Source organism: Cornus florida, unplaced genomic scaffold (genome assembly GCF_030987335.1).
Source record: "Cornus florida cultivar Cherokee Brave unplaced genomic scaffold, ASM3098733v1 CherokeeBrave_3.0.0_Hap2_Chr09, whole genome shotgun sequence".
NCBI lineage: Eukaryota > Viridiplantae > Streptophyta > Magnoliopsida > Cornales > Cornaceae > Cornus > Cornus florida.
In genome coordinates, this window is record NW_026775579.1 from 79,634,969 (window position 1) to 79,646,376 (window position 11,408).

Here is an 11,408-nt window from a genome sequence, read left to right on the forward strand (position 1 = left end):
CAATAGGAGCAAAACATAAGCCAATTAATCATATATTATAAATTTATACTTGATATCTTAAGCAAAAGCTATCATTTGACTCCAAAACAGATTCATCAAAAGATACTTAGTAGCCTACCAAATCTATAAAGTATCATAGTCAATACTTAACTTAGTAGCCTACCATATCTATAAACCAAGCAACAAAATATTAGTTTTAGTTTTGAGTTTTGACAAGGACTCCTAAAACCAAAGTTACCAAACAATGTTAAGGGACCTAAATATCATCCTCTTCACCAAACAACATAGTTTCATTATCATCCCCATCAAAAGATTTGTAACCCTCAGCATCTTCTTCCTCTTCTGTCTCCTCAGAGTTTGCCTCGTCATCATCTATGATTCGCAGTGAAGACGAGCATGAAGGTGTTGTCTTTTTTGTTGCCCTTGGAGCTGATCTTGATCTTAAATTATGGCTAGAATCTCCAACCCCGGTAGCTCTAGCAACTGCACCCCATGTCAAAGAGTTATCTTCAAACACCAACTCATTTTCAGCATCTACATCTTCATCCATTACTCCAACCAACCACTCATTGCTATCATCTATATCATTTAAAAGGATGGGATCGATCCTATCACGCATGTTATATCGTCGTTTTAGTGCTCTATTATACTTGATGAAAACCAAATCATTCAATCGACATTGAGTTAGCCGATTCTTCTTCTTGCTATGAAGCTGCATTAATTCATATAATTAATAACTAATAAGTATAAGTGTATAACTGTTTATAATCTAATTTTTTTATCATTGAATTACTAATACTACAAACTTACATGTTCAAATACAATCCAATTTCGTCCACACCCAGATGCGCTACATGTGAGGCTAAGCACTTTAATGGCAAACTTTTGCAAATTAGGAGTTGTAGAACCATATGCGGACCACTAATCGGCTGTTATTTACATATTATTAGTAAAAAATTAACAAAATTAAAATTCAAATATACTAAAAAATGATTAATTGACTTGTTTACCTGGTGTCCTTGACTTTCTTTGTCTAATAGCAATCGATGAGCCAAATAGACCATCAGCTTTTATATATCTACTCGACTCTAAAGAAATTTTATCTTGCACTTTAGTGGTTGGAACCAATCTTTCTATGCATTGATATAAACCATCCATCACCTCTTCATCTTGCTCAATATTTGGATTGCTATAAAAATATTCTGGGTTCAAGAAATGCCCAGCTGCATGCAAGGGGCGATGGAGTTGGATATTCCACCTAGTATCAATGATCTTAAAGATGTCCTTATACTTCTCCTCATTCTCACCAAAAGCTTTAGCTATCGCTTCTTTAGCCCTTTCCATAGCCTCATAAATATATCACATTGGAGGCCTTCTCTCACCATCAACCAACTTAAGTACACGAACAAGAGGACTTGCTACTTTGAGAGAGTACACAATGCTTGTCCAAAATGTAGGCATCAACACAATCTGTGCTACATTTTTCCCTTCTATCTCTTTCGCCCATTTACTGGAGATCCATTCTTGTGAAGTGAACATCTTCCTCAAGCAATCCTTTTGATGATGGATGCTTGATAACGTGATAAATGAAGTGGCAAATCGAGTCGTTGCAAGTCTAAGCAACTCTTTATGTCCAGTATAACGCCCATCATGTTCAACAAACCCGAACGGTTATAAATATAACCATTTAACATTATAACTCTCTTTATGGTCATCATTATCTTTGGGATCTTAGCAATATCCTCCAACATCAAGTCCACACAATGTGCAGCACAAGGTGACCAATACAAATGTCGATGCCTTCCCTCCAATATTCTCCCTATTGTAAAGAAAGAAAATATGGATTAATAGAAGACTAGAAGTAATAGACCTAAAATTTTCACATCAAGTACATATTGAAATTTATACCTGCCACAACATTAGAAGAGGCACTATCAGTGACTACTTGAATCACATTTGATGTTCCAATTTGCTACACGAACTTGTTAAGCAAGTCAAACGTTTTTTCACCGGTCTTTGAATAAGAGGAAGCATCAACAGATTGAATGAACAGTGTCCCTTTAGGACAATTCACTAGAAAATTAATCAAACACCTGTGTCTTTTATCCTCCCATCCATCTGCCATAATTGTGCATCCGTATCTTGCCCATTCCTTTCTATGATCCCGCATTAAATTGTCTGTATGCTCCAGTTATTTCTTGAGGAGGGGAACTCTCACCTCATGATAAGAAGGAGGTTTCATTCCTAGACCATGTTGGCCAATAGCTTCAACAACTGGTGCAAAACTATCATAATTAAGGGCATTGAATGATATCCTAGCATCATATATCCATCTTGCAAACCGTTGACATGCTCAGTTTCTAAGTTCTTTCTTGCAAGCATTATCAATTGTTGTTTGCTTACCCTTGTCATTTTTTTTTATTTTGCACAACTACTTCCGGAGGAGGGGTGAAGTACAAATCAATAGGACCTTTCTGCTTTTTCTTTTTTGATTGAATATTATTGCTTCCAGTTCCACTTGCTACTCTTTTACCCTTAACATCAATTATTGTTCCATCATCCTCATCTTGATCATCCATGTCATCAAAATCAGGCAACAAATTTGTGTGTTCCTTTTCTTCTTTCTTCTTGCTCATGTATTCTCTAATATCTTCTTTCACATGTTCAGGGCACTTTTTACATGCTTGTACGTTTCTATATCCCCCTACAATGTGTTGCTTAGCCCTATAAATACCTCATTTCATAATTTTTTCACAAAAATTACATGTTGTTGCATTCCTATCTTGTGGGTTTTGCAGGTGACAGTAATTCTAACCTGGATCCTTTGACATTTTTTCCTATCTATTTACAATGAGAAATAGAATGGAGTCAATGGACCAAGTTAAATTTAGCAAACAAGCATTCAGTAAACAAGCATTCAAGCAATTCAGCAATCAGGCACAAACATTCAAAATTTAAATAATGTAACAAATTCTAGCAAACAGAGCATGTATTTAGTCCACGATAGCAGAGCAGCATTTTAGGCTAGAGAGAAGACTCAGAAAAGAAGGGGGAAAAAAAAATACAGAGGCCCTACATGAAGAAAAACAGAGACCCAGAAAAAAATAAAAAAAGCCAAATGAGAGAGAGAAGAGGAGATGAGAGGAGAAGAGAAGAGAAGATGAGGAAAAAAAACAGAGACCAACAAAGAAGGAAATAAAAAATAGAGACCCACAAAGAAGGAAATAAAAAAAAAAAAAAAACCGAGAAAAAAGAAAAAATGGAGAACCAGAAAAAAAAAAAAAAAAAAAAAAAAAAAAAAAAAAAGAGAAGCCAAATGAGAGAGAGAGAAGAGGAGGAGGGGAAAAAAAAATAAAGCCTGAAGAAAAAAAAAAAAGAAAAACAGAGACCCATAAAGAAGGGAAAAAAAAAAAAAAAAAATGAGAAAGAGAAAAAATGAAGAACTAGGGAGGAAAAAAAAAAAAAAAAAAAAAAAACGAGAAAGAGAAAAAATGAAGAACCGGGAAAAAAAAAAAAAAAACCAGATGAGAGAGAGAAGAGGAGGAGGGAAAAAAAAAAAAAAATAGAGCCGAAAGAAAAAAAGAAAAAGAAAAACAGAGACCCATAAAGAAGGGAAAAAAAAAAAAAAAAAAAAAAAAAACAACAGATGAGAGAGAGAAGAGGGGGAAAAAAAACTTAAATGAAATTACTACTAACCTGGAAAGTGGTTTCGTTGGAAGGAAGGAGGCAAGACCAGATTCTTCAACTTTTCTTCTCTTCTTTTCTCTGTCGGAAGGAAGAAGGCAAGCCAGTTTCTTCAACTTTTTTTCCCTTCTTTTCTCTTTTCTTCTCTTTTCTTTTTTTCTTTCATTCTCTCTCCTCTTTCCTACTTTTGAGTTTTGACTTTCCCACTTTTGACTTGGGTTAGTGGGCATTCCACGTTTCTTCTGCAGCCAGCTTGATTTGAGATAACAAAATTCTTTATTTTTTACTTTTTAAGTTTCCAAAGCAATATATATATATATATATATATATATATATATATACTAAATATAATAGTATAAATAACAAACAATCAAACAAAGATCATATATGTTGCATAATACATGAGGCGCGCTCCAAGGCGCAGCCCAGGCGCGCGCCTAGTGGAGGTCGCTGCGCCTGGGCTATTGTGAGGCGCCATTGTTGCGCCTGTAGGCGCCTTGCGCCTAGGCGCGCGCCGCGCGCCTAGGCGCGCTTTTGACAACCATGATGACGGTATGTATAGATATAACGAAAAGACAAACCTGATCGGTCTCTTTGCCAAAAAAACATTGAGCAATTAAGATTACCGAAACCAAATACACATCCATTGCATACATCCATTGCATTGCCTCTTCCACATATATCTCCTCTCCATGTCAAAATCAATATATAAACCTACAAATCAATGACATACTGAAATTCAGAACTAAATGAATTGTAACAAGAAGTAACAAAAAATGAAAAATTATTATAAAAGAAAAAAAAAAAAAAAAAAAGGCCAATTAATTGGAATCAATTAATGCTGCGGTTGGTGTGCTAGAATGGAATGCCTATTCCAACCATTCCTTTGTATGGTAAGCAATTTTAAGTGGGAATGGCCATTCCATATAAATGAAAATCCATTCCACAACTAAACCTATGGAGTGCCATTCCATTACTGAGTAATTTTTCTTTTAAAAAAAATCAACTTCCCAAAAAACCCTCATGTTCCATGTCCAAAAACCACCACCACCATCGCTGCCACCAACACCACCACTATCCACAACCATTTCTTTTAAAAAATTATAGAAGAATGTTATTTTCTAAATTTAATTTATTTATTAATAAGAGTGGTATTTTGGAGAATTCAAATTTAAATTCATTTTACTTTAAATTTTAAATTAGTCCTAACAAACGCTAGAATGATTAGTATCATTCCATTCCAACACATTTCATATTTGTAACCAAATAATAGAATGAGAATGACCAGTGTTGTTAAAAGCGCGCCTAGGCATAGGCTCGAGGCTCAGGTTTAGCGCCTATTGTCATCCTAGGCTCATTGATGTTTACTAGGTGTGCGCCTCGGTTGCGCCTCGTCCTGTTTGTGAGGTGCGCCTAGGCGCACCTCACTGATAGTTGTTTAAAAAAATATGATTGTTCTATTTCTTAAGCCAAAAAGGGTACTTTTGGCAACTTAATAAACAAAAAAGAAAGCTCAATCATACGATATAAGGAACTTTTGTTCAAAAGAATAAAAAAATAAGAAAGCCCAAGAGTAAAGTGTTAACCGAACAACGTTGGAATGAGATTGTGAGATGAAGACGAAGCCCCAGTTGCTAAGATGAACAACGAAGCCACGTCAATTCTTTCTTTTCTTTTCTTTTATTTTTTCTTTCTTCTCCTCTAGATCTCTCGTCTTTTCTTTCTCTCTCTTCATCTAGTTCTCTCATCTTTTCTTTTTGCTCTGTTTTTTCTTTTCTTGTTTTCTTGTTAACATATTTATTTCTTTTTATACTTTGTTTTGCCATTCAAAAAACACATTTTGCTTTGCCTTTCAAGAAAACAAATTTGTGCTCTGTTTTATGGTTATTGGATGCTTGTATAGTTGATGGATTTACTTTTTTATATTTGATATTAATTTTTAGAATATTGATATGACTTATAAGATATGAATGTTATTATGGTAGTTTAAATTTTCAATTGTGCCCCTCATTTCACTCAGGCGCGCGCCTCGTGCCTAGGCTCCAAAAGACCTCAAGCACCTTGGTGCGCCTTGGGCCTTTAATAGCTATGAGAATGACCATTCCATTCCATTTCCATTCTCATTCCATTCCCACTCGCATTCCATTCCATTCCATTCATGCACACCAAACGCAATCACTTATACATAAATAATGCTAATAAACAAGAAGGAAGAAAAAATACAAACTGTGATATTGTGGCCAGAATTTAGTGTCGGGTAGCGCGACCCACTTATGACCCGATGACCTGTTGGATGAGCTTTGTGTGGTTTTTTTGCTCATAGGTACTGGACCCTAATTAGTCTCTTATAGCCCGATATATAAGGCCGCTTAGTGTTTGGAGTACGGTGGAAAGAAACTCTGAAATTCGTTCAGAAACAGAGTGGAGGGCTGAAAACTTGTAATCTCCGATTTTATACATCGTGAAAACTTTCACTGAATCCCAATCGTGGACGTAGGCTGTTGCCGAACCACGTATAAATCTTTGTATGGTGTGTTTATTTTTCTGTTGTGATTCTTGGTTCAACGGGTTTGTTGCGTTTGTCGTGTGATTGCTTTGTAGGCTTTTATTGGATCCTCATTGTTCACGTATTTCCGCTGCCCTAACAAATTGGTATCAGAGCCAAAGGAGATCCAGAAAACACAAGAAGTCTCAACATGTGCTGCAACAGACTTCAGTTGCAAGTGAAGTCAATCGGCTTGATTACATGACATGGAGCTCGAGTAGTCGAGGTGGAGCCTTGGAGGTTTGACTGATCGAGCAACATATAACGTGGACAATCGGAGTTTTACAGGAGTATCGTCAAGATTAAAGCTGCAAAAGAATTATCATGATCAATGCCATAGGAAGCGATGATTGGCCGGATGAAATTTGAGCCAAGGTGGATATTGTTGGGATTTGTGTTTCAAATTCCTACTCTAATTATGTTTCTATTTTAGAATTGTATTCTATTTGATAATTTCTTGTTTGGCAAGTCTTGACCTCTAAGAAATTGTAATCCTTGTCCAACAAGGAATTGGGTTTGGAACTCTATAAATAGATACATAGACTTTGGGTTGAGACTTATGAAAATGAGAAAGATGTAATCTCGTGAGAGAGTTGATGGGTAGAGGTAGTTTATGGGTTAATACAGTAGGAAAAATACTGGTGACACAATAGTGAGGATATAAGCACGATATAAGCTCATGGAGTAGTGGTGTTGGTACTCTATTGTCGTAATATCTCTACGAATCATAGTAGAATATATTCTTATCCATGGACATAAGCCGATTTTAGCTGAACCATGTATATCTTGTGTTTGTTTGTGATTGCTTTATTGGCTTTCTTTGAATCTTTATTATTCGTGCACTTCCGCTGTCTCCAACAAATTGGTATTAGAGCCAAAGGTGAAGGAGATTCAGAAAACACAAGAATTTTCAACATGTGCTGCAATGGGCTTCAGTTGGAGGTGGAGTCAATCGGCTTGGTTACATGACATGAAGTTCGAGTAGTTAACGTGGAGCCTTGGAGGTTTGACTGATCGAGCAACGTATAACATGGACAATCGGAGTTTTGCAGGAGTATCATCGAGATTGAAGCTGCAAAAGAATTGTCCTGATCAATGCCATGGGAAGTAATGATTAGCTGGATGAAATTTTGAGCCAAGGTGGAGATTGTATGAAATTGTGTCTCAAATTCCTATTCTAATTATGTTTCTATTTTAGAGTTGTATTATGTTTAGTAATTTCTTATTTGGCAAGTCTTGACCTCTAAGAAATTGTAATTCTTGTCCAATAAGGAATTGGATTTGAAACTCTATAAATAGATACATAGGCTTTGGATTGAGACTTATGAGATTGAGAGAGATGTAGTCTCATGAGGGAGTTGATGGGTAGAGGTAGTATTTGGGGGTAGAGTAGGGAAAACACTAGTGACGCTGGTAGTGAGGAAATAGACTCGTGGAGTGGTGGTGTTGGTACTCTATTGTTGTAATATTTTTACAAATCATAGTGGAATCTCTTCTCATCCATGGATGTAGACCGGTTTTGGCTGAATGATGTATATCTTGTGTTTCTGTGTGATTGATTTGTTGGCTTTTATTAGATCCAATAGTTATTTGCGCGCTTCCACTGCCCCAACACAAACAAAGAATGACATAAATAAAAACAAAAATCAAAACTTTGTTTATAAAATTTTGAGGGACCCTAACTACAAACGGATTAGAAGTTTTACCACTTTCCCTTATCAGGGGATTAGCGGGATATGCCCCTTTTCTTCTTTCTTTTCCTTGTCGAATCCCTTCACAGTTTAAATAAAGGAGAAATGCTACTAATTTTTGGTACTCCTAAATAATTCTATATGAGTTATTATTCTAAACTCTTTCAACTATTAATTAAATAACCACGCACAAAAATAATAATAATAATAAAACCAGATATACAAGTCAAAATAGTTAATTAAGCATGAATTTGTTTTAATCTTAAAGAATTAAGAGCACCATAAGATTTTTTTTAATTGACAACTTATTTTATTATTTTATTTATAAATGATTTGAAACATCTTGACCACTCTTGTACTTTTAATAATAATAGTGTGTATATATATATTTATGATATCTTTTAAAATAGATTATATAGTTAATTTCATTCAAGCATTCTATTTTTATATATTTATAATATCTTTTAAAATAGATTATATAGTTAATTTCATTCAATCATTCCATTTTCTCTTATATATACTTTAGGCTTACAAACATCACACCAAACCATCTTTGCACCAGTAGCTCTGAGACGAACTCTAGACCAAAAAATTTCTTTAAAATGCCATCCAATTGATTAATGATCATTTTAGGCAGTAGAAACAGGCTGCTCCAATAACCTATAATACCCAAAAAATAATGGACATGATAAGCTGGATTCTGCCTGCATAAGACGGGAAACTTGGCAGTCCAACAACTTATCCATGCAGTTATTTTATCCACATGAACTCTGCAATCACTGGCATCCAGTCTAGTAGAAATCAGAGATGGTGCAATGGATTAGTCTATTCCACATGTTACTAATTAAAGATCCCACAAAAACAGTATTCTTGCTTCTAGCTAATTTCTATGTGAAAATTTCAACCTTTGGAGGAGCGTGACAGTGCTAAACTGCCCTTGAAAGGAAAGATTTATCTACTCCCATGTAAGACAACTCATCCAAACCAATAAAATCTTTGCATCCTCTCTAAACTTATCCAGAATACTTGGCAACAAACTCTCAATAACAACTAATTTTAAATCCCACAGCTTAATAAAAAAGTTCCATTTATTCATCCAGGTATTGTTTCGTTAAGGAAAACACCAGAGAAAGAAAAATATAAAGATTCAAACTTCTAGACGTGACAATTAGAAAAGCCATTAAGATCAGCAAATAATAAAAAAGGATTGGTTAAGAAAAAACACCAAGTACCATAACTTAAAAGTATAATATAAGTCTTTCAAGAAATAGTAATGCGCACAGAAGCAAGCACTATTTGAAAGAAACAACAATGGCAAACTGCTGACTAATACATGGAATTGGAAAACAGTGTGTCAAGAAAGAAAAACACATGGAGTTGTCCTCCAGAGAAGTCCTCTTCCCAACCTTTAAAGAGCACAAAACTCAATATTGATCATCCCAACACACTAACAACAACAACAACAAAAGGACGTGGCTTACTTCCTTACCAAACATAAAATACAGTATTTGTGTGAGTGTGTGTGATGATTCTGACGAAGTAATATAATCTCCCCAACTAGAAGATTTTATTCTAGGTTTCTAACTATTGTTCAAGTGAAAAATGCTGCCACAGGAGCACATGGGAACGACAAACTGGTTCCATTAAAAAGACCAATCTACTTCAACTAATTTGTTGGAGTCTATCACAAACAGAGTTTCATCACTTTTTAACAATTTTGTAATCATCAACAGTGTGGTCATACCCAAAGTCCATACATACTAAAAGTTTCCTCACAAGCGGAACAAAATGCTGGTATTTCCTTGCATTCTCTGGTTGAGAGATTCAATATATATAGGAAATATAGTTCAGACATTATGCATACCAATCCATTACAAGAACCAATAAGCAGGATTAATTTATGAGGATTGTTTCCGAAAACATAATTCTTGTTTACTTTGTGGCATATAGACAATCACGAAGACCTCGAGTGTAAATGAGTGTTTGAAGTGTTTGGATGCTAGTGTTTGTGAGTGAGTGATTGATTGATGGAGGTGAGTTTTAGTGAAGTGGGTGCTGGAGATCAAAGAGTGCCGTGATTTAGAAACACACCTGAATCGCAATCACTGATTTGTATTCTTTGCCTTTTTCGTCGCCGCCATGGCCCTCTTCTCTACTCTAGATCGAGAAAGACGTGCTCTAGTTATTTATTTAGGCTATGTTTGGTAAGGTGTGTTTGAAGGAAAAAGAAAGAGAAATGGAAGGATAATTTTAATTTTGTACTGTGTTTGGTAGATTAATGAAAGAAAAAAACATGGAATTATAATAATTATGTTTGGCAAAAGAAAGTAAAAAAAACAGAAAGAGAATTATTTTAATAAATTAATTATAATACTCTATAAAAGATATATTTACATATATATATATATATATATATATATATATTCCTAGCAGGCCCACAATAAAAGAAAAAAATACTTAGGGCAAATCATTTCAACCTCTCCAATCTCGCCTCCATATTTTCGTTCTCAACTTTGATATATATATATATATATTGTCTCCTAGCATGCTCACAAGAAAAGAAAAGAAAAAAATCATGGTAAATCATTTTAGCCTCTCCAATCTCGCCTCTATCTCCATTCTCGTTCTCAACTCTAAACTTGCCCTCTCTCTCTCTTTTTCTCTCTCTTTGTGCACTACAAGAATCAGAAGTTCAAAATCCATATATTTCAATTTATCTATCTGTTTGCAAGAATCAAAAGTTCAAAACCCATATCGGTATATCATTTCAGATTGTTCAGAAAATCAAAACTCATATATTTCAATTTCCATCGCCGCTGTTCCAGTTCGGGTTCGCCGTTCGCAAGCTCCAGCCGCTGGCCCGCCGTCTCTTACTCTCTCTGCAACTGCTAACTTGTATATATATATAATCTTGAGGATAAAATTGGCATCACAAATATTACATCAATCATTGTTTTCACTTTCTTTCCCTGTCCTCCCATTTTTGGGAGGATAAGAAAATTACGGTCTCCTGTTCACAAAATGTATGTTCAGTTAAAAAATATAATAGTTTTTATCAAATACGATTTTTTACTTTTTACTATTACGGTATTTGATAGAAATAAAAATATAAAAAATAAAACACTTAATAGGCTTGAGTAATTTGAATTTTTGAACATGAATTTGTATTCGTTTATATTGGCAAAAATAAAATAAATTCACATATGTTTCTGAATCGTGAACTTGTTTGTACTTATTTATTAAAATTTGAATATATTTGATTTGTAATTTTGAAAATAATTTTCAAGAATTGAGAGATTATAAATTTTTTAAAAATACAATTTTTTTTAACTAAATGTTTGAAAAATAATTTTAAAACAACTGAACGAAAAACAATTTTTAAAAAATTGAACCATTTATTTATTTTCAGAGATACAAATTAAGGATGCCCTCAATTACTAACATTGCTGTTCGGTTCTACAAAATGAGCTATACGGTGTTCCGTTACT

The 11,408-nt window shown here is 34.5% G+C and overlaps 2 protein-coding genes across 2 annotated transcripts; both read right to left on the reverse strand.

Annotated features, from left to right (window-relative positions):
• Positions 1–256: 256 nt before the first annotated feature.
• On the reverse strand, positions 257–1,344 carry LOC132272936 (uncharacterized). Its single transcript, XM_059773998.1, has 3 exons — positions 1,011–1,344; positions 811–869; positions 257–712 (listed from the first exon to the last, which is right to left on the reverse strand). The coding sequence occupies exons 1-3, from the start codon at positions 1,342–1,344 to the stop codon at positions 257–259; spliced, it is 849 nt and encodes a 282-aa protein (XP_059629981.1).
• A 200-nt stretch (positions 1,345–1,544) lies between these two features.
• On the reverse strand, positions 1,545–2,636 carry LOC132272937 (uncharacterized). The gene is made up of 3 exons (XM_059773999.1): positions 2,436–2,636; positions 1,909–1,972; positions 1,545–1,819 (listed from the first exon to the last, which is right to left on the reverse strand). The coding sequence occupies exons 1-3, from the start codon at positions 2,634–2,636 to the stop codon at positions 1,545–1,547; spliced, it is 540 nt and encodes a 179-aa protein (XP_059629982.1).
• Between the last annotated feature and the right edge of the window lie 8,772 nt (positions 2,637–11,408).